Source organism: Onychomys torridus, chromosome 22 (assembly GCF_903995425.1).
Source record: "Onychomys torridus chromosome 22, mOncTor1.1, whole genome shotgun sequence".
NCBI lineage: Eukaryota > Metazoa > Chordata > Mammalia > Rodentia > Cricetidae > Onychomys > Onychomys torridus.
In genome coordinates, this window is record NC_050464.1 from 29296871 (window position 1) to 29318119 (window position 21249).

The window sequence follows — 21249 nt, forward strand, 5'->3', positions numbered from 1 at the left end:
GATGTTGATCTTGATCTCTCCTGTCTGTAAGTAGAGGCCAGAGTTCTTCCCTGAATATGCAGGGGAGTTTAAGTTTGCTGTCATGGAGGGAGCTTTTCCTAGCAGCAGTGCTACGAGTATGGTGCCGTCTGTCCCTGTCCTTACTGAGATTCAGTACCCCATATAGACCACCAAAGCGGCCTGCAGAACATTGCTTTATACACCCCACCAGCCGTGCTACCGACAGAGAAGACCCCAAAACCTCTCACTTTGATTTGCCAGCTCAAAGGAACAAAATCAAAACCAGGAATTCTTTTTTCTTCTTACCACCTATTGAGCTGAAATAGAGAACTCTTGACATTTTGATGAGGGGTTCCTTTTTGCGAAGCTACTTCAGTGATCTGGGTCTCTCTCTTCTCTTCATCCAGAACAGGTTCTGCTACCTCCAGTGTCCATGTGCATGGGACCCCCTCCTGCCTCTCTGCTTCTTGCAAGACCTTTGCTCTCCTCCCAAGCACCTGTCCTAAGAGCTTCCTCTTGGGACACCACATCTTAGTCTCAGAAAGCAATCATTTTAAAGGGCTGTCCTGCTCAGTGGCACACTTTTACCACAGGCTGTGGCATGGAAGTGGATCATGGGTTCCCTTGCTGCTGACTGGTAAAAGTCCACTGTGGTGCATCCCCTTCTATAACAGGGCGAGGACATGGGATAGGGCTTTCATTCAGCTGGACGGTCTGAATTTCAGGAATAGTACATGGATATTTTTTCCTTCTCTCTCTTTTTTTTTTTTTTTTCTTTTTCTTTCTTTTTTTGGTCTTTTGAGACACTTTTTTCTGTATAGCCCTAGCTGTCCTGGAACTCACTCTGTAGACCAAGCTGGCCTTGAACTCACAGATCCACCTGTCTCTGCCTCACCCCGCGCCCCCCCCCCCCCCCCCCCCCCCCCCCGGAATTAAAGGCATGCACCACCACCACCTAGCTCTCTTTTCTTTTTTTAAAGAGTCTTACTCTGTAACCCAGGATGGCCTTGAACCTGTGGTGATCCTTCTGCCTCAAGCTGCTCACTGCTGGAATTGCAAGTAAGAGCTACCTCTCTTGGCATTTTTTAAAAAAAATAGGATCTGACTATGGAATAATAGGCTGGCCTAGAACTTGCGCTATAACCTGGCCTCTGCCTCTTGATCTCCCTGTCTCTGCTTCCTTGGGTGCTGGGACTATATAGGCTTGCATCACCATGCCTGGCTGGATATTTGTTTTTTATCTGCACATAGCGAGTGACTTTTTCCTTTAGTTTGAATTCCTGAAGCTATAACCCTAACCATGTAGATCTGGATTAAGTCATTTTCTTATAAAGGAGAGTGTTGATACATGTGGATACAGGGGACTATCTAGACAATAGAATATAGAGAGTGTAAGTGTAAGTTAAAGCCTTGTGTCTGAGTGTGGTAGTGCACACATACAATCCCAGGATGTAATGGCAGGTGGATCTCTCTGAGATCTGTTCTACATGGAGTTCCAGGCCAGCCAGGACTATATAATGAGATCCTGTCTCAAAAAATGTTTTCTGTTCACTTTTTAAATATCCTACGATGGTTGTTCATGCCTGGTTTATAAGCAAAGTGATCCCTTGAGTACCTGGCAAGTCATCAGCATAGCAGGGAACATGTTCACAGCTTTGACTCTCTACTCAGGCTCTCTACTACTCAATTCACTTTGTTAGGACGTCTGTGGTCATTTTCTCACTGGCCATAATTGTTCAGATCTTAGTTAGTCTTGTTATTGTCAGTCAGTTGTTCCAGTGGCCAGTTGGTAGGAGCGATGGTAGGGCAGCACTTGGAGACTCCTATCAGGATTATTTTGAGGGGAGCAAGTCTCAGCCACACTTGAGTCTGTTAGGCACAGGGAACCTCCTGGGTCCCAAGCAGGAGACTGGGGTTGTGGGAAGGGAGTCGTAATGACAGGTTTCGAGGGTCCCACTCATGCTAGGATCCTACCAGGACTCTCAGCATGGTTGTGCTGCCAGCCTTCCCTGTCTTCTGAGCTGGGAAAGAATGGCTTCGTTTCAGCATCAAAATAAGTCCCTTGCATCTGGAGCCTATGTAGCTTTTCTTTGGCTCTGATCTCCTTAATTGGCTTTTTCAGAGGAAGAGGCAGTGGTGGGTGATCATTATTAACTGTCTTTTGTGATCTTGAATCCTCCGATCTTCTCCACAGAGAGATAAGCCTTTGAAAAGTCCTGGTTGGGAGGGAATTACTGCTTCCTCAGCCCTTGTTCCACTGTAGAGAACCCCACCCAAAGAGCATCACCCACTTCTGCAGAGCGCATCACCCACAGCCGGCCGGGGCGCCTCGGCTCTGGCTTCCGGAGCCTGTTTTATTTGTTTATTTATGTATAATTCGTCTTTTGAGACAAGGTCTTACCCTATATATAGCCCAGCCCTTAAACTCACTGTGTTAGCCCAGGCTGGCCTCATACTTGCCTCAGCCTCCCAAGTGCTGGGATTGTAGACCTAAGTCACCACAGCCAGCCCAGATTCTTCTTACTAAGATGATTCTCTACCCCCCCCCCCCCTTTTTTTTTTAAATTACAAGTTGTTTGCCAGATCCAACAGTCTGCTCTGGGGACCTACTGAGTGCTTGAAGACTTGGGGCATTGTCTTTTTCCACATATCGATGAAATCTTTTTGAGGGTCGAACAACCTTGTGAAGTCCCTGAGTCAGTTACGTACACCTTAATGTCACGTGGCCGTGGGGGCGGGGCGGGGAAGATGCTAGAGGAGTATTAACTATTCTAATTTGTGCTGATAAACTTCACTTATCGAGATAACATTGTTGGCTGCATGCACCTGAAACTTCATCTGGCCTCATGTGTTCTCCATGTTTTTCTTTCTCTACAGACTAGCTCATGTTCCCTTCTCACTTTCATCCCTTTGTCCGTGTGTCCATCCTCACCCCCGCCGTCCCTTGGCAGCTCCATCCTGTCCTGTCTCCATCCCCTTTATGTTCTCCCTTTGGCAGAAAGGACTGGTGGCTCGGCCCGCATGCCGCTCTCTCCTCCTGTGCTGGCATGTCACGGTGGCACTGTTGTGTTCTTTTCCTCTCCCTTTACTAACAGACGCAGACCAAACTGGAGCATGCCCGCATTAAGGAGCTTGAACAGAGCCTGCTCTTTGAAAAGACCAAAGCTGACAAACTCCAGAGGGAGTTAGAAGACACTAGGGTAATGGTTTTCACTATTTCATGAAGCAGCTTCCTGCGTGTGAGTGGTGGACACATCGGGTGACGTGCCTGCTGGTGGCCTGAGCCTTGACCCAGTGGTTCAGCCTGAGGTTGGTCTCAGGACCGCTCAGGCATTCATGAGCATAGAGTGATGAGTAGGTACAGGTGGTTCACCTAAAGTAGTTTGTCAAAAGTAAAGACTCAACCCAGATGAAGACGAGAAACTTTATAACCATAAAAACTCCATGGTTACCCAAAACTGTATTTCAGGTTCTTGTGTTGATGCTTTGAAATACTCCAGTTTCTACAGGCAGTCAGTTATCCTCTGTTCTCAGGTTTCTAGGTACAGGGTTTCCTAAATGATTTATGCCACTTCCTGCCCTCGCTCTGGCCTGTTGGGAAAAAAGAAATGGAAACATCAGCTCTTTTTGATGAGAATTAAGGACTTTGACTCCAATTATCTTTTTCTTTTCTTTTTTCCTCTTAATGGCTGAGCTCACATCTGCCTCTCTCTGTCACCAAGGTTAAAAATCTCAGAGGTTAGGAAGGACAGGTGTGTTAGGAAAAGAAGGACTTCCTTTGGGGCCAGGGCGCCAGTCCTGTTTTAGTTGGTATATTAAAGCACCTGGAGAGGCGTCATCCACACATTGTAAGTGCTTTGTAAATACTGTCCAGCTTTTTCGTGACCCTTGGAAGTAGGTGGTATTCCTCTCTCCCTTGCTATGACTTTTACAGAGCACGGACACTAAGCACAAAGATGTTCAATTTTTGTGGAAGATGACACGGCAGATAGTAAGAATGGAGCCAGAGTTTCGCTCTGGGTCATGTGGCTCCAGAGTCTGTGCTCTCTTAACCATTACAGTATAGAATCTTCCATTTGTGCAAAAAGAAACACTGAGAGTCCCTCACATGTAAACATACATATTCATACATGTACCTGTTAATCATGTTTGCCTGCGATTGGCCTTGACTTTAAATTTTCAAAAATCACTTTGTATCTGTCTGATCAATTTGTTGCCTTGACTTTTCTTTTGAATCAATAGTATTTGTAGGAATTCTTTTGGTGTGAAATCATTGATATAAAAATCTAGACAAATGAATAGTCTTCCTTTTTTCAATCATAAATTTTTGTTTTCTAATAAAGAAAAAAGGGTAGGGAGGTAGTTCATCTGGTAAGGTGTTTGCCTTGCAAGCATGAGGATCTGAGGTTAGTCCTCAGAGCCCAAGGCGGGGGAAAAAGCCAGGCGTGGTAGTACACGCTTGTAAACTCAGCCCTGGGGAGGCAGAGACAGGATTCCTGAAGCTTGCTTGCCAGCTAGCCAGTCTGGTCTATTTGGCAAACTTCAAGTCAGTGAGAGACCCTGTTTCAAAAACCAAGGTGGACAGAGCCCAAGGAAAGACACTTGAGATTGTCATTTGGCTTCCATATGCACATTCACACATACAGACACATGGGTGTATGCACAGCCACGCACACATACAGATGAAGTCATAAATGAGTAAATAAATAATGCTGGGCATAGTGGCTCATGCCTGTGATCCTAGCACTTGGGAGGCTGAGGCAGGAGGATTGCCATAAGTTCAGGGCTAGCCTGGGCCACACAGACCAAAGGCAGCCTCAGTACAAGTAAGACTCTGTCTGAAAAAAAAAAGAAAACAAAAGCAAAAAAGAGAAGAAAGAAATGGTTTCAGTTGGCCTCAGAAATGAAGGAAAGATTCCAGCATGTAATTTGGTAAGGAAAAGAAAGAAAGAATGAGAAAAGAATAAGTGATAATTTGGTACCATTTCTTTACAACTTGAGGACGCAAGACTTGATCTGGGAAATACATGGGGCTTAGGAGATCGAGACCCTTGGGTGGGACTGAAGTAAGGACATACACACTTACTTCTAAACTCTCCTCCCGTGTCTTAGCTTTGTCAGCAAACAAATTTACTATTTTCTGGTTTTGTGCTGGATAGTAAGGAATCCATTTGCAAATGGACTTCTGCGGCCATTTTAAATTAGAGTTTACAACCTTCCATAACCAATGGCGTCTTCTCTTGGTCCTCACTCTTGGCTTGCCGGGTGGTCCATCGAATCCCTATACCACCTGCAGTTCTTTTCAGGAAGCATTTTAGAACTTCCCTAAGCCTGAAGTCTAGTTTACTCCAGCTCACCTGGTGCTGTAGAAGTGTGGGAAGAATAAGAAACAGTCCCTGACTTAAGGCCGTAAACTAGCAGGAGAACTGAGGGAGGGCAGACTTTGAGAAATAAAATTTAAAATAGAAGTGACAGAATGCCACATCGAGAACCATCATCCTATTGTTTTTCATTTGCTTTTCACTTGGCATTCTCTCAATTGACAGTTTTGTTGTGACTAAGAACTGTCACATTGAATTTGATTTCTCTATGCTATAACCTTGTAGCAAGGGGTTCATTGATGCTTTCTATCTTAGTTGTAGGTAAGCAATTCGTGGATCCTCCCCTTTCTAGAGAACAGAATATAAATGAGTTAACATGATTAATCTGAAGCATCTGTAACCACAACTACAGTCAATTCCAGAACAGTCAGTGACTGTGCGATGCATCCCTCTCTTTTCTTCTGGACATCTTACTGAGCATCACAGCTTGCTGCTGTGGGCAGAGGTAGCAGAAGACACTTGCCCTGTGTTCTCTGTACCAGTAAAGGCAACATGGGCTAAGTCTAAAATTAGGAAAAGTTGGATTAATGAAATCTGGGACTACTGGGATTTTTAAAACCATTTGTATCCTCTTCTATTTCCCAGATTAGTTAAGTGATTTTTATGTTGTAAGATACCATTTTTTCACGTATTCTTTGTAACAAACTGAGAGCCTGTGAGGAAGCAGTAGAGAAACTTTTTCTAAGACTTAAAGGCACAAGTTGAGAAGGTATTATTTTCCTTCAAACTCCAGAGCTCAGATAGACTCAAAGTGTGTGGAGGTAGCAGGAGTCTTGCAGTTTAACCCTACATTCTGTTTGTATACATACTGATGTTGAGAACCACTGGGTTAGGGAAACAAGATGTGTACGGCAGAGTGTTGACAGAGTTACAAAGGCCAGAAAGGGATCTTTCTGTGAGAGTCCAGTGTATAATTGCAGGTAAGTGATCTCTTAATGTTATTTTAAAAAGCCAGAAAATTCTTCATTATCCAACTGAGGCTTTTATCCTATAGATGATGCATTTCTCACCGAAACATGGGTAATATTAGGTCTCATATACCTGCTATCTAATAGAAGCATAATGCAAAGCCACATATACAGAATCTTAATTTTATGATACCCACATGAACTGTTTAGTAAGTTACAGTTGAAATAAATTGGAATAATATGTAAAAAGCCAGTATGTTTATAATGTTATTTCACCATACAACGACGATTAAAATCAAGATATTTGATGTCTGTTTTTCTCTGAGTCTTCCAGTCCTGATGTGTGTCTCTCAGCACGTCCTGCTTCCGATGAGCCACCTCTCAGTGCTCAGCCATACGTGGTTAGCAACTGTGCGTGCTTTAACTGACAGTCTGGGCTTTAGCCACCAGCATCAGGTGGAGCAGCCCTGAAGTGCTGTGCAGTTGAGGGAAGGAAGGAAGAACAACTGGCCCAGTGAGCTCGCTTTCTTCCAGGAGGCAGATTACTGTTTCTGTTCACTTATTGTCAGCTAATGAGTGCTTTCTGGTTTAAGTGCCTTTAGAGGAGAAACAGATTTTCTTGGAGTGAGGGAAGCTCTATATCCTTTGAGATTTCATAGTGGTGGAAGTTTGCTAAAGATTATAATTCTATATTAGAGCCTCCATAATTGAGATTAAGCCATTATCTCAGTGAGGTAGACATTCATCCCTACATGTAATGTGATAGCTTTACTTTGCTTGATTCTGGGTGGTTTGTGAAAGAGCTTCAGAAATAAGGAAAATCATCAGCGATTTGTTATTTCATTGCTCTCTATTTCTTATGACTGCTGTTAATAGGTGGCTACAGTATCAGAAAAGTCCCGAATAATGGAACTAGAAAAAGACCTAGCATTGAGAGTACAGGAAGTAGCTGAGCTCCGAAGAAGGCTAGAGTCCAGTAAACCTCCCGGGGATGTGGATATGTCTCTTTCTCTTTTGCAAGAAATAAGTGCTTTGCAAGAAAAGCTGGAAGCCACACGTACTGACCACCGGAGTGAGGTGACTTCTCTGAAGGATCACTTTGGAGCTCGGGAAGAGACATTTCAGAAGGAGATCAAGGCTCTGCACACTGCCACTGAAAAGCTTTCCAAAGAGAATGAGTCCTTAAGAAGCAAGCTTGACCATGCAAACAAGGAAAATTCAGACGTGATAGCTCTGTGGAAGTCTAAGCTGGAGACCGCCATTGGATCCCACCAGCAGGCAATGGAGGAGCTGAAGGTATCTTTCAGTAAAGGAATTGGAACAGACTCAGCCGAATTTGCTGAGTTAAAGACACAAATAGAGAGACTGAGACTAGACTATCAGCATGAAATAGAAGCTCTACAGAATAAACAGGACTCTGAGCGGTCTGCTCACGCTAAAGAGATGGAGACCCTGAAGACCAAGCTGATGCAGATCATTAAAGAGAAGGAGGACAGCTTGGAGGCTATTAAATCGAGACTGGACAGTGCAGAAGACCAGCATCTAGTGGAAATGGAGGACACGTTAAACAAACTGCAGGAGGCTGAAATAAAGGTAAAGGAGCTAGAGGTTCTGCAAGCCAAGTACAATGAACAAACCAAGGTCATTGATAATTTTACATCACAGCTCAAGGTTGTCGAAGAAGAGCTCTTGGATCTTGATGCGCTTCGGAAAGCCAATTCCGAAGGTAAATTGGAACTCGAGACACTTAGACAGCAGCTTGAGGGAGCTGAAAAGCAGATTAAAAATTTAGAGATTGAAAGGAACGCTGAAAGTGGCAAGGTTTGTATTGACATCTTCCATCTTTTTTTTTTTTTTTTTTACTGTTTTCCATTTGTTAGTTTGCATTGTATGTTACCTTTGAGTTGAAGTCATCCGTCTTCAAAATCCCTGATTTAACAGGAATTGTGTGGTGCACCCACTTGAGTATAATAGAATACCTTCTGAGGATCTCAAGTATGGTTTTATCTGAGATCAGAGCAAATAATGACCAGCCGTGTGAATTTTGGTTTCCTATCATCTGGAAACCTTATCTGCTACTTTATCTTCTGACCATGATATAAATTCCTATTTAAGTTTAATTCTAGGGTGTTAAAAAATAGAGATGCTTAAAAAAAAAATCTGTTTAAAATAGAGCTAACTCCCCTAAAACAGTGGTATAGGTGAATATGAAGGAGAGAGAAGAGAGAGAGAGTGTGTGTAAATGGATGTTTCCTGTCCTGACTGCCCCGGTCCCAAATAACTGACTCAGAGGCTGAGTGTGAATTATGAATGGTCGGCTGACAGCTCAGGCTTGTTACTAGCTAACTCTTACCCTTAAATTAACCCATATTTCTGTCTATGCTTTGCCACGTGGCTCATGGCTTGCTACCTAATTTTTACATGTCCTGCTTGTTCGGTGGCTGGCTGGTGTCTCTCTCTGGACTCCCCTGACTCTGCCTTCCTTCTTCCCATCATTCTCAGTTTGGCTTTCCCACTTAAGTTCCTGCCCAGCTACTGTCCTGTCAGCATTTTATTAACCAGTGAGAGTAATACATATTCATAGTGTAGAAAAAGATTGTTCCACAACATTTTCCCCTTTTTGTCTAATTAAAAAGGTTTTAATTTTAATATAGTAAAACCATATACAGCAAAAATAGTTAAGTAAGAATTATAGTAACAATATCAAATCCATTTGCATTTGGCAGTATTAGAGAAAACAATTATCTTTTTTTTTTTTTTTTTGGCTCTACAACAACAATTATCTATCTTAACTCGGTGAATCTAAAGTTTTATATCTAATTTATTTTCTATTATAGCTAAGAAAAAACTATAATTATAACTATTTAGTCTTCAACTCCATCAAAGACCCCAGAAGGATGAATTGTTACCTAATGACAGGGACATCAGGCTGTCTGGACAGTCACCCAAATTTCCTCTGGAATGTGGGCATAGTTTTCTAGACTACTTCCTGTTGATTGGGGGTGCTGGTAATCTTTGGGGGCCCTGAGAACATTCAAGATTATGGTCAAGTCCTGACCAGTCTGTGAGGCTGGATGGTCTCACCCAGCAGCCTTGAAGCCTTTCTGAACACAGAACTCAGAGGAATCTGCAACAGAGGCGCTCTGAAATGTTGGCTCATCTGGGCCATCTGCTCCCATTGGAGATTTTTCAGGGCGTCTTTCTAGATCAAACCTGATTTTTCTTAACCCAGAATGAATCTAGAGCCCCTCATTTTCTGTGGAAATAAAAGCAGAACCTCTTTTCCAAAGTAACATATGTTTTGCCTAAAATTTAAAGTCAAGATATTTTTTAAATATATAGGTTGGTTTAATCTAGCAGCTTTCATAATCAAATGTCTCTTAGCACATATCATTTGTTCATTAGTAGTCAAAAATTTTAAAGACAACACAATAACATAAAGTATCCAGATTCTTTGTGTATTTTCCATCTTTATGTGGCTTATTATACTTTTTTTTATTACTCTATTCCTTTTTTAAGGACTGTATTTTAAAACTATATTTTTTAATCTAAGACTGTATATATTCTTTTCTCTCTCTCCCAAGTCTATGCATATTTTTTAAACACACTGTGACCCATTTAGAGGCTCTTTTTGTTTGAATCTGTCCTTTGTATCTCTAACCTTTTCTGTCTGCATGAGCAAAACAACTGCTGTGTAACTTAAATAATGACTTGATTTTGCTGGCTCCTCCCCCTTGGTTCCCTGAGAGTCTAGTCTCTATGGTAGAGACGTGTTTACCGACAGCTCTGGGAGCCATGTTTATTGCCCCAACTCTGGGATGTTTCGAGGTCCGTGCCGGCACTGAGTAGCATGCTGCCAGCCGCTCATAAACACCATATAAGTGTTCCCCACGTTGAAACACCATATGTAAATAGACATTTCCTGTTCCTACTTCCCAGTCCCAAATAGCTGAATATGAATTATAAATGCTTGGCCAATCGCTCAAGCTTGTTACTAGCTAACTCTTACACCTAATGCTTTGCCATGTGGCTCATTACCTCTTTTTTACACATCCTTGCTTGTTTGGCAGCTGGCTGGCATCTTTCTCGACTCCTCTGACTCTGTCCTCCTTCTTCCCATCATTCTCAGTTTGGCTTTCCTGCCTAACTTCCTGTCCAGCTTTTTATTACCAACGAGAGTAATACATATGCATAGTGTAGAAAGGATAGAGAGAGAAGAAAGAGGAGAAGAGATAGATTTATAAGCTCAGGCTGGGCATGGTGGTACATGCCTGTAATACTTAGGATGATAACGCAGGAGGTTTTTCGGTTCAGTTCCAGGCCAGCCTGGACCACATAAAGAAACCTTGATCAACCAAAACAAAAAACACTTTATAAGTTCATCTCTTCCTTTCTGCCCGCATCACTCCCTTGCTTATAGGGTTATGTATAAAAGTAGAACATGTACTCTGGAGTGCTTCTTAACTCTAAGTTAACATGCTAGGGTAAGTAATGCTCACAAAAAAGTAAGGGCAGGAGGCCAGATCCATTTGCATTATTACTTTTATGCCACAATGAAGACACCATCCTTTTGTGATAAGACACCATGACCAGAGCAACTTATAGAGGGGGTTACAGTTTCGGGGGTGAGTCCATGATCATGGTGGCTGGGGGCATGGCAGCAGGCAGGCAGGCTGGCATGGTGCTGGATCAGTATCTAAGAGTTTATATTTTGATCCACAAGCATGGGGTGGAGTGTCTTCACTCTGGGAATAGCGTAGGCTTCTGAAACCTCAAAGCCTGTCTGCAGTAATATACCTCCTCCAAGGCCACCTGTCGTAATACTTCCCAAACAGTGCATCAGCTGGAGCCCAAGCATTCAAATATATGACCCTGTGGGGGCCGTTCTTATTCAAACCTCCACACCATCTAACCTTTGCTTTTTGGAGATGAGGGAAAAAATGAGACTAGGTCTTACTGTGTACTCCAGGTCGTCCTTGAACTCATGATCCTTCTGCCTTTTCCTCTCAAGTGCTGGGCTTACAACATGTCCCACCATATCCCTGTTCCTGGTGGGTTTTGTTTTTTTGAGACAGGTGTTCACTTTGTAGCCCACACTGGCCTTGCATTCTCAGTGGTCCTGCTTTGGTTTTCCGAGTACTGGGACTACAATACACATAAGCCTCTATTCTTCTGGCTGTCCCTTTTTGCGTGTTTTATTTGGGGAGACAGGGAGACCAGACAAATGTGCTACTCGTCAAGGATTAGGAAACTAAAGTGTCTACCAGCCATGGCTCTACCAGCAAGCCCTGCTACACGGCAGCTTCAGTTCTTCAGGGGCGTCTTTCCCAGTCCTGCCACTAGAGGGGGCTCTGGTGTTGGTGATGGGTGATTTTGTGGAAGAAGCTGCTCTGTTGGCAAAGAAGAAAATGTGATGGCCAAGTGGGGAGAGATGAAGGCAGATAAACAACAAAAGTCTGCTAAGTCAACATACTTGAAAACAAAATCGCTACAGGGAAATGTTCTCTATTATCATGGTGTTTGGAAATAGCAATGAGAAACAAGTTAACTAGAGGAAGATATATGGCTGGTAGTTACGACGATTTAATGAAAGCTGAGTTCTAATTGCTAATGTCTAGTGGATCTTTAAATATGACTCAGCGTTGGAATATTATAAGCATACATATATACAGAATAATACAGAGTGCCGTTATAATGTGCCTAGGGCCGGTCTATGTAGTGAGCTACATGTACAGTACTAGGGTCTTTAAAGCTCAGAAATGAACTTGATCGGGTAGCTTAGTTAGGAAGTAAATACCAGCACTTCTTGCTTTAGACCACGTTGCTGTTCAAATTTAGGTACAAAAAGTAGTATATTTTGGCTTTTTAAAAATAGCCATTAGAGGCCAGGTGGTGGTGGCAGAGGCAGGCAGATCTCTGAGTTCGAGGCCAGCCTGTTCTACACAATGAGTTTTAGGACAGCCAGGGCTCCACAGATCCTTTTTTGAAAAATAAATATATAAATACATAAAAAATAAGAAAAAAGGCCATTAGGAAAGAGCCCAGCTATCAACGGTGCTTACTGTTCTTGTAGAGGCCCAGGCTCGGTTCTGGTTCCAGGGGCTGTCTTCTGGCAGGCACCAATACATGGTGCACATAAACTCAAACAGATAAACATGCATACACATACACAAAATTTAACATATTTTAGCTAGATATGTTGGGACACAACTGAGTTCAAGGCTAGCCTGGTCTATATAGAAACCCTGTCTCAAAAAAACATGTACTCATACCTAGAAGTGATTGTTTTTAAAGTCACTGGCTTCTTAGAATTAAAAACAACCAACAAACAGGAAACAACTCTTTCCAGTATTGTTTTGTTGTGTTTCTCATTTTTTTTTTTTTTTGACATTTTATTTTTCCCTTATCATTCCTTTTGTTTCTTTTTTGTTCATTTGCTTCTGTAACATATAACTCGGTGTGTTAGGCTAATAGCATTACCAAAGAGCTCCAGGAAAAAGAGCAAATGCTCGGTAGCCTGCGGGACACTTTGAGTGAAGTCAGTCAAGTGAAGGAGACTTTGGAAAAAGAGCTTCAGACTTTGGTAAGTACCTGTTGGATGGGAATCTCAACCTCAGCATTGTTCCGGCTTTTCCTGTTTAAAAGAACATTCTCCATTAAAAAAAAAATAATACAGCTATGTCTCTACTTCTTCAAAATATACGGATTTAAATTGAATATATTAGTAGCTGATAAATGCCTTCAAGGGACCCGATTAAATGAAACTAGCAGCAAAGGTAGGTGTCAACTTTTCTCTTTTTTAAAAAAATGGTCATTTCCTCTGGTAAAGCAGGTGGACGGTTGTTGGCAGTGTAGTTTTACAAAACACAGAGCTAGCTCTTCCCGCTCACACATCTAGCCCAGGCAGATTTCCTGCCTGAGAGTCTTTCCTGCAGCATCTCCTTTCTGACTGTGGGCGGCACCGTCCAGGTCTTCAGTGTCCTCTGTGGGTGTGGCAGCGAGCTATCAAATTCCATTGCTCTGGATTGTAGTCTGCCTTAGGAAATTGTATTTCCTTTTACATGTTTCCTCTTAATCGCCAATTATGTATTAGCACAAGGCTTTAAACCCAGCACTTGGGAGGCAGAGACTGACAGACTCTAATGAGTTCCAGGTCAGTCTTGTGCACATAGTAAACTCTAGACCAGCCAAGGCTACATAGTGAGACCCTGTCTCAAAAACCAAGAACAATAAAAGGTAACACCCCACCAAATTGTAAGACTTTCTAAATAAACAAAAGCGTTTGTCACTTTGCTTTTCTCTTATCTTGCCTCCTACGCCGTAATTTGACCTTCCTGGAGGCTGATAATTGTGGGCCATGGTGTTCATGTAAGCTTACAGAGAACCTGAGCAGTGTCTCAGGAGCCTTCGCTCCAGCAGACTCCCTGTTACCGTGCTCCTTGTCTGATCACCGTGGTGAAGTCTTGTCTCTTACGTAAATGGCTGTGCTACAATTTTCTACTTTTCTCAGTCTTGCTCTGCAGCAGGCTGATCTGAAACTCACTCAGCTGTGTAGCCCAGGCTCTCCTCAGACTCACAGCAATCCTACTGCCTCAACTTTTTTTTTTTTTTTGGTTTTTCGAGACAGGGTTTCTCTGTGTAGCTTTGCGCCTTTCCTGGATCTTGCTCTGTAGACCAGGCTGGCCTCAAACTCACAGAGCTCCACCTGCCTCTGCCTCCCGAGTGCTGGGATTAAAGGCATGCGCCACCACAGCCCAGCTTGATTTGATTTTTAATTACATGTATGCAAGTGCATTCATGGGTGGTATGTGCACATTGAGTGCAATACCTATGGAGGTCAGAAGAGGGCGTCAGATTTCCTAGAGTTGGAGTTACAGGTGCCTGTGGGCTGCCTATTGTGGGTGCTGGGATCTAAACTTGGGTTCTCTGTAAAAGCAGAAAGCGCTAGTGCTCTTGACCGCTAGGCCATTTCTCTATCCTCAGATTTCTACTTTTAAAAAATAGCTATATTGTTCATCATCTTACTATTCACATATAGCTACATACATTTTTTATAAAGGATTTATTTATTTATTTATTATGTATACAGAAGAGGGCGCCAGATCACATTACAGATGGTTGTGAGCCACCATGTGGGTGCTGGGAATTGAACTCAGGACCTCTGGAAGAGCAGTCTGTGCTCTTAACCTCTGAGCCATCTCTCCAGCCCCATGATCTTTTTTTTTCTTTTTTCTTTTTTCCGGAGCTGAGGACCGAACTCAGAGCCTTGCGCTTGCTAGGCAAGCGCTCTACCACTGAGCTAAATCCCCAACCCCGCTACATACATTTAAATCAGTACATTTAGTACAATTTAGTTTCTCTGTTGCATTTTAAGTTTTTAGTAGCCACATTGCAGAAAGTTCTGTTGGACAGTCCTGGCATATAATATATACACTACATTTTTTTCCTGCCTTTTTACCTAGATGCTGGATTTATTTGTTTGTTTGTTTATTTATTTATTTTTTTATTGGAAAGTAGAAAATATTTTCTCTGTAGAAAATAGTAAAAATGATAACATTTCCCAATAAGCCCTTTTAAGTCAAATAATAGCTGAATTATAAATATAAATATTGATTCGATTTTGGGATACAGAAAAATACTCCCTTTTTTTTTTTTTTTTTTTTAAAGTTTTTTTGAGACACGGTTTCTCTATAGTTTTGGTGCCTGTCCTGGATCTTGCGCTGTAGACCAGGCTGTCCTTGAACTCACAAGATACCTGCCTGGCTCTGCCTCCCGAGTGCTGAGATTAAAGGCGTGCGCCACCACCACCAGGCTTTATTTTTTTAATTTTTTATTTTTTTGAGACAGGGTCTGTCTGTGTAGCTCTGGCTGTCCTGAAATTTACATGTAGATCAGGCTGGCCTTGGACTCACAGAGATCCACTTGCCTCTGCCTCCCGAGTGCTGACTGTAAAAGCTTGTGCCACCACATCTGGCTATTTTGTGGTGTGGAGTCTTTTAAGAAAATGAGATGGCTCAGTGGGTAAAGATGCAGGCCTGAAGACTTGAGTTTGAGCCCTGGTACCCACTTGGTGGACGGAGAGAACTGACTCCAGCAAGGTGCCTTTTGACCCCCCGCATGTACACACACTTACACAAACAAATTAACGTAGTTTAAAAAGCAAAGAAAATGGGACTCGAGAGATGGCTCAGTGGTTAGGAGTAGTTGTTGCTCTTTCAGGGGACCAGAGTTCAGTTCCCAGCACGTGTGTCACACAACCCACGACAGCCTCTGACTCCAGGTTTAGGGGTGCCCCCAAGGGCACCTGCACACACCTAAGTGCACGTGCTCACATAATATAACACCTATACATAATTAAAAGTAACTAAGTCTGTTTTAGACAGGGCTTTCTCTATGTAGTCTTGGCTCTTCTAGAACTCAGAAATCAACTGCCCTTCAGTGCTGGGTTTAGAGATGTGTGCCACCACACCCAGCATAACTATGAACATCTTTAATTTTGTTTTGTTTTGTTTTGTTTTTTTGAGGCAGGGTTTCTCTGTGTAGCTTTGTGCCTTTCCTGGAACTTGCTTTGTAGGCCTGGGCTGGCCTCGAACTCACAGAGATCCGTCTGCCTCTGCCTCCCGAGTGCTGGGATTAAAGGCGTGCGCCACCACCGCCCGGCAAATCTTTAATGTTTTAAGTACCACATTTTGCTGCCCTCTCTTCTGAAATTCTGAGTTACTTTTTTATTTTTAAACACTGTAAGTGTATTCCTCTACTTGTTCTTGGAAGAACACATGCCACCGATGCCTGGCTTTGTGAATGACACAAATGGACACTTTGTAGGCTCATGCTGGCTTATGTGCTCATCTTTTAATAGTCTCTGTTAGAAATAATCATTCAAAAATGTCTTTGGGAGTCTGGAGAGATGGCTCAGTGGTTAAGAGCACTGGCTGCTCTTTTAGAGGACTCAGATTCTGTTCCCAGCACCCACATGACCATCTATAACTCCAGTTCCAGGGGATCTGACACTCTCTTTCCGGCTTCTGTGGGCACTAGGCATGCATGCAGTAGATATTCCTATATCCAGGCTAAATACTGATACACATAAAATCAAATAAATAAATCTTTTAAAAGATCCCTTGTTACAGCTACTTCAAAGTTTATTTCAGGAAGAGCAGAGACATTTTTTTTTATCTTAGCTTGTCATCGTTTTTAGAACAGGAGACCATCATTAGTAGGTGACGGATGGAGTGATTCTGCTTATAAAGTTGCAGACACAGAAATTAGCCTTGAATTTAGTTCCGGTTTCTCTGGATACTGTCAGAGGGCAGAAACCAAGAACTCTACTGATTGTTCAGGCAGATTCCTTTCTTTTTCTGGTTCTTTTCTTCTTCCTTTTTTGTATGAGGGATTCAACCTAGGGCTTTGTCCTTGCTGGGCAAGAGTAATACCATTGAGCCATGTCCCCACCCTTCAGGCAGATTTCAGAAGAGCTCTTGGAGGGTTAGTCATGACAAAACATATTCTTGCAGCACATATATAAATGTGTATGCATATACTTATATATATGCCCAGTCATACACTTGTATACAGATATACATGCATATATACACATGGAAACCCACTCATGTGTGAGCACCGTGCATGATATACAGTTGCTAGTTCATTGATGCCTACGTCTTCTAAGTGTATAGTCTTAACATAACAACTACAAAAATAAATAGTATTGTAACCAATAGACACTTTTGGTCTTTATCACCTGAGACCCTTGTAAGATGAATATCTGGTTCTTTTTCTTCAGAAAGAAAAGTTTGCTGGTGCTTCAGAGGAGGCAGTCTCTGTTCAGAGAAGTATGCAAGGTATGTCTCACTGAAGTCCGAGCAGAAAGTTTTAGGATGTGTCATTACGGGGCTGGGGGCTGGCTTCAGGGGTGCATAATGTAGTCTAATGTCATAATTTTGGAAGTTACACAATGTGCAGAAAAACTGCATTCTATTGGTTTCCCAAATCTTCAGACTCCAGAAATAGTCATTTCTTCTTTTGACCTGAAGTTTGTTCCATATTAAAATCTGAGTGTTCCTGTGAAGGACAATCGTATCTGAGCTTTTGCTGTTGATAAGCTTTGGGTTTTGCCTAGAAGAAGGAAAGAGATGTCTAGGGAAGACATGGGGCTTCCTGATGTGCAGATGTGGGGAAGAAGCAGAGCCTCACGCTTCCCCGTCATCACAGTATGTGATTAGCAGTGAAGCTTTTAGTACCCCGTGTCCCCGAGCTCATGAGCACATGCTTGATTGGGTTATAAGCCAGCCAAGCTCTGGGTGACCTATTAAATGTGATACATATTGAACTTTTAACTTTATCCTAATAGATACTGTAAATAAGCTGCACCAAAAGGAGGTAGAGTTTAACACGCTGTCTTCCGAACTGGAGGAGTTGAGAGAAAATTTAACAGGTAAGGTGATGTCACCTGGGGACAAGCCAATGAATCCCGCAGAGTGTCTAGGAAGAGAGTGTATGTTACAATAACAGAGCTGCCCCCAGACGCTCGTCGCTCTGTGCCAGCGTAATACTTGCTGGAGATCCGTAACCCTGAGGGTGTCCTCTTTTCTCTGTTTCATAAAAAACCAGAATCTACCACGGCTGCTGCTGCTGCTGTCCTTGTTCAGTGTGTCTCACACAGACAGCCACACAGATGACCCTTGCTCCCTGCCTCTCCCCTTGCCCTTCTCAACACACTGGCCCAAGAGTCAGGTCACATGACTTCTCTTCCTTCTCACTCACTAGAGGTACAGTCCTTGTCCGTCAGACCCCGTCTCTCTAGGAGTTCCGTCTCTCTAGGAGTTTGTCCTAGACTTGCTTCCCCTCGGCCACTGCACTTCGGCCATAGCAGCCTCCTTGCTGTGTGGACGTGGCAGGCCACGTGCTGCTGGGGCCTTTGGCTTGCTTCCTGCTTCCTGTCCTTCCTTGAGGTCTTTACTTAAATGGCACCAGTTCAAAGGGCTCCCTGTGCTATTTTACTCTTCCTTCTCCCTTCAACATCCTTTCTCCATTTGCAGTTGCTCCCCTGGGCACTCACCCCTTTCTTTTGTACTGTTCCTTTCTTTCCTCTAATTACCTGTCTTTGCTACAGTGTGGTTTCCACATAAGCAGAGACGGCTAGCTGCAAATATCCCCAGATACGGGTGCATTCAATAAAGTTTGCTTGCTCTTAACACAACAGTGCTATTTCTTTTCTGTATATGTTCAGATATGGAGGCAAAATTTAGAGAGAAGGATGAAAGAGAACAGCAGCTGGTAAAGGCAAAGGAAAAACTAGAAAATGACATTGCAGAAATAATGAAGATGTCCGGAGATAACTCTTCTCAGCTGACCAAGATGAATGACGAGTTACGCCTGAAGGAAAGGTACGTCTGACTGCTGTCGAGTACGCCTAGTGTAGAGTAGGCTCAGCCATTAAGTCTCGGTAGAGGACTAAAGGCTCAGGGTTCCAGGACAGCCAGGGCTACATAGTGAGACCCTGTCCCGTGTCTCCCCCACCCACCCACCCCGGCCCCCGGATAGGGTTTCTCTGTGTAACATCTTTGCGGCTGTCCTGGAGCTCCCTCTGTAGACCAGGCAGGCCCTGAACTCACAGAGATCCGCCTGCCTCTGCTGAGATCAAATGCGTGAGCCACCCCTGCCACCTGATGAGACCCTGTCTTAAAACAGAAACAAACCCCAGAAAAAGAAAGAGCTCAAGGCTGTCTTGTTTGACGGCTTCCTGGCTCTTCCCTTTTCTCTTTGTGTTTCCTTTCTCTGGTTTTCCCTCGTGTGTGTGTGTGTGTGTGTGTGTGTGTGTGTGTGTGTGTGTGTGTGTGTGTGTTTGTGTGTCTGAGGATTGAAGTCAGTTGGAGCCATCCTTTCTGTTACTGCCTCAGTCAGTGTGTCTTGAAGCACCTGTGTAACGTTTGTTGTTGTTGTTTTTTAAAATTCCACCGTGGGTTTTGGGTATCAATCAAGCTTGTTCAGCAAGTAAAGAGTCTTTGCTGAGCTGTTTGGCCTGAAATGAGGTCTGGCAGACAGAGCTGAGGAGCACAGTAGGAGAGTCATAGCCCTTCCAGGGACTTAGGAACACAGGCACTTATTTAATAATGGCAGTACCATCTTTTACATAACCTTGAAGAAGTTGTGACTTCCTTCACTGCAGTGACAGGAAGCACCTCCTGAGTGCTTGCTGTGTGCTGCTGCGTACTGTGATATCAATTTGTGTAGTGTTTATTCTTCTAGCTTCTAGCCAAGGCTCCCTTGAGGTTTCACAGCAGAGCCTCCTGGTCTTGGTTTCCTTAGTATTAAAACTTCTTTTCTGTTAAAGGTCTGCCAATCATAATAATGTCTATTATTCTTAGGTTCTTTTTTTTTTTTTTTTTTTTTTTTTGGTTTTTCGAGACAGGGTTTCTCTGTGTAGCTTTGCGCCTTTTCCTGGAACTCATTTGGTGGCCCAGGCTGGCCTTGAACTCACAGAGATCCGCCTGGCTCTGCCTCCCGAGTGCTGGGATTAAGGGTATAGGCCACGACCGCCCGGCTATTCTTAGGTTCTTTTTTGTTTTTTTTTTTGAGGGAGCTATGTAGTCCTGGCTGTCCTGGAACTCGATATGTAGACCAAGCTGTCCTTGAACTCAGAGATCTTGTTTCTGCCTCCTAACTGTTGGGTTCAAAATGTGTGCTAACATACCCAGCTTATTCTGAGGTTCTTGGTGGCTTTTTTTTTTTTCTTTTCATAGTAATCATATAGAAATCAAATACTTAATTAACAAGGCAAAAGGTTTTAGGGAACATTTTAGAACTATTAGAATTTTACTTTGTAAGGTATTAATGCTTTTAAAATTACATCACTAGCCTTTCACCCACACAGCACAGTTCAAGGTCACTGGGTGCTTGGTGACCTGGCCTTTGGCTGGCCACTTCAGGAGCAGCTGAGGTCCTCAGGCAGTTGCACAGGTTTGCAGGCCTCCAGAAGGGGCCACCCATGAAGGTGTTTAGTATATCCAGGCGGTACCGTCTCATGTGCTTCCCTCCCCTGCTGCTTGGTTCTCTTGATTCTGGGCTAATGTCCCATACTTTTACTAGATCTGTGAGAAGCTACATGAGTCAGGCTCCCTCTCTCTCTCTCTCTCTCTCTCTCTCTCTCTCTCTCTCTCTCTCTCTCTCTCTCTCTCTGTGTGTGTGTGTGTGTGTGTGTGTACAAGTGCAGGACAGCTTCCAAAGTCATTGCTCAAGCACCATCAACCCCTTTTAAAGACAGGGTCTCTCGGTGGCTTGGAACTCATGAAGTAGGCTACACTAACTGGCCAGAGAGCCCCAGGGATTGGCCTGTCTCCGACTCCCTAGTGCTGAGACTGTAAGCATGTGCCGCCACCACACCTGTTTTTTTTTTTTTTTTAACATGGGTTCTGGGGATTGAACTCAGGCCCGCATGCTTACAAAACAAAGACCTTACTATCTCCCTAGAACGTAGCTGGTTCTCCTTAAGCAAGAATATGGTAATTACCGTATTTTCTTTTTTCAAGAGGCACTTAAATGACTTTTGGTAACCTAGTCTGCTGAAAATTTTAATCTCATTTCCTTTAATATTTTTCTTAAAAATTTTTAGATTAAAAAAACCTTTAATAGCCAGGTGACAGTGACGCATGCCTTTAATCCCAGCACTTGGGAGGCAGAGGCAGGCGGATCTCTGTGAGTTCAAGGCCAGCCTGGGTTACAGAGTGAGTTTCAGGACAGGCTCCAAAGCTACACAGAGAAACCTTGTCTTGAAAAAAAAAATTTTTTTTGAGATGTGTTTATCTTTCTTTTTTTTTTTTTAAAAAGATTTATTTATTTATTTTGTATACAATGTTCTGTCTGCATGTGTCCCTGGCACCAGAAGATGGCACCAGATCTCAGTACAGGTGGTTGTGAGCCACCATGTGGTTGCTGGGAATTGAACTCGGGTCCTCTGGAAG

The 21249-nt window shown here is 43.2% G+C and overlaps 1 protein-coding gene across 24 annotated transcripts in view; it reads left to right on the forward strand.

Annotated features, from left to right (window-relative positions):
- The window catches only part of Clip1 (CAP-Gly domain containing linker protein 1), a 117803-nt gene that overhangs the window by 50577 nt on the left and 45977 nt on the right, over positions 1 to 21249 (forward strand). For 12 of the 24 annotated variants that reach the window (XM_036172417.1, XM_036172439.1, XM_036172416.1 and 9 more), the window contains 6 exons: positions 3096 to 3200; positions 7166 to 8110; positions 12756 to 12872; positions 17073 to 17130; positions 17640 to 17723; positions 18519 to 18675. In XM_036172417.1, the coding sequence (XP_036028310.1) occupies positions 3096 to 3200; positions 7166 to 8110; positions 12756 to 12872; positions 17073 to 17130; positions 17640 to 17723; positions 18519 to 18675 (1466 nt within the window). The remainder of the gene's footprint in view (positions 1 to 3095; positions 3201 to 7165; positions 8111 to 12755; positions 12873 to 17072; positions 17131 to 17639; positions 17724 to 18518; positions 18676 to 21249) is intronic. The other 12 variants (XM_036172435.1, XM_036172436.1, XM_036172433.1 and 9 more) reach the window with 5 other exon arrangements.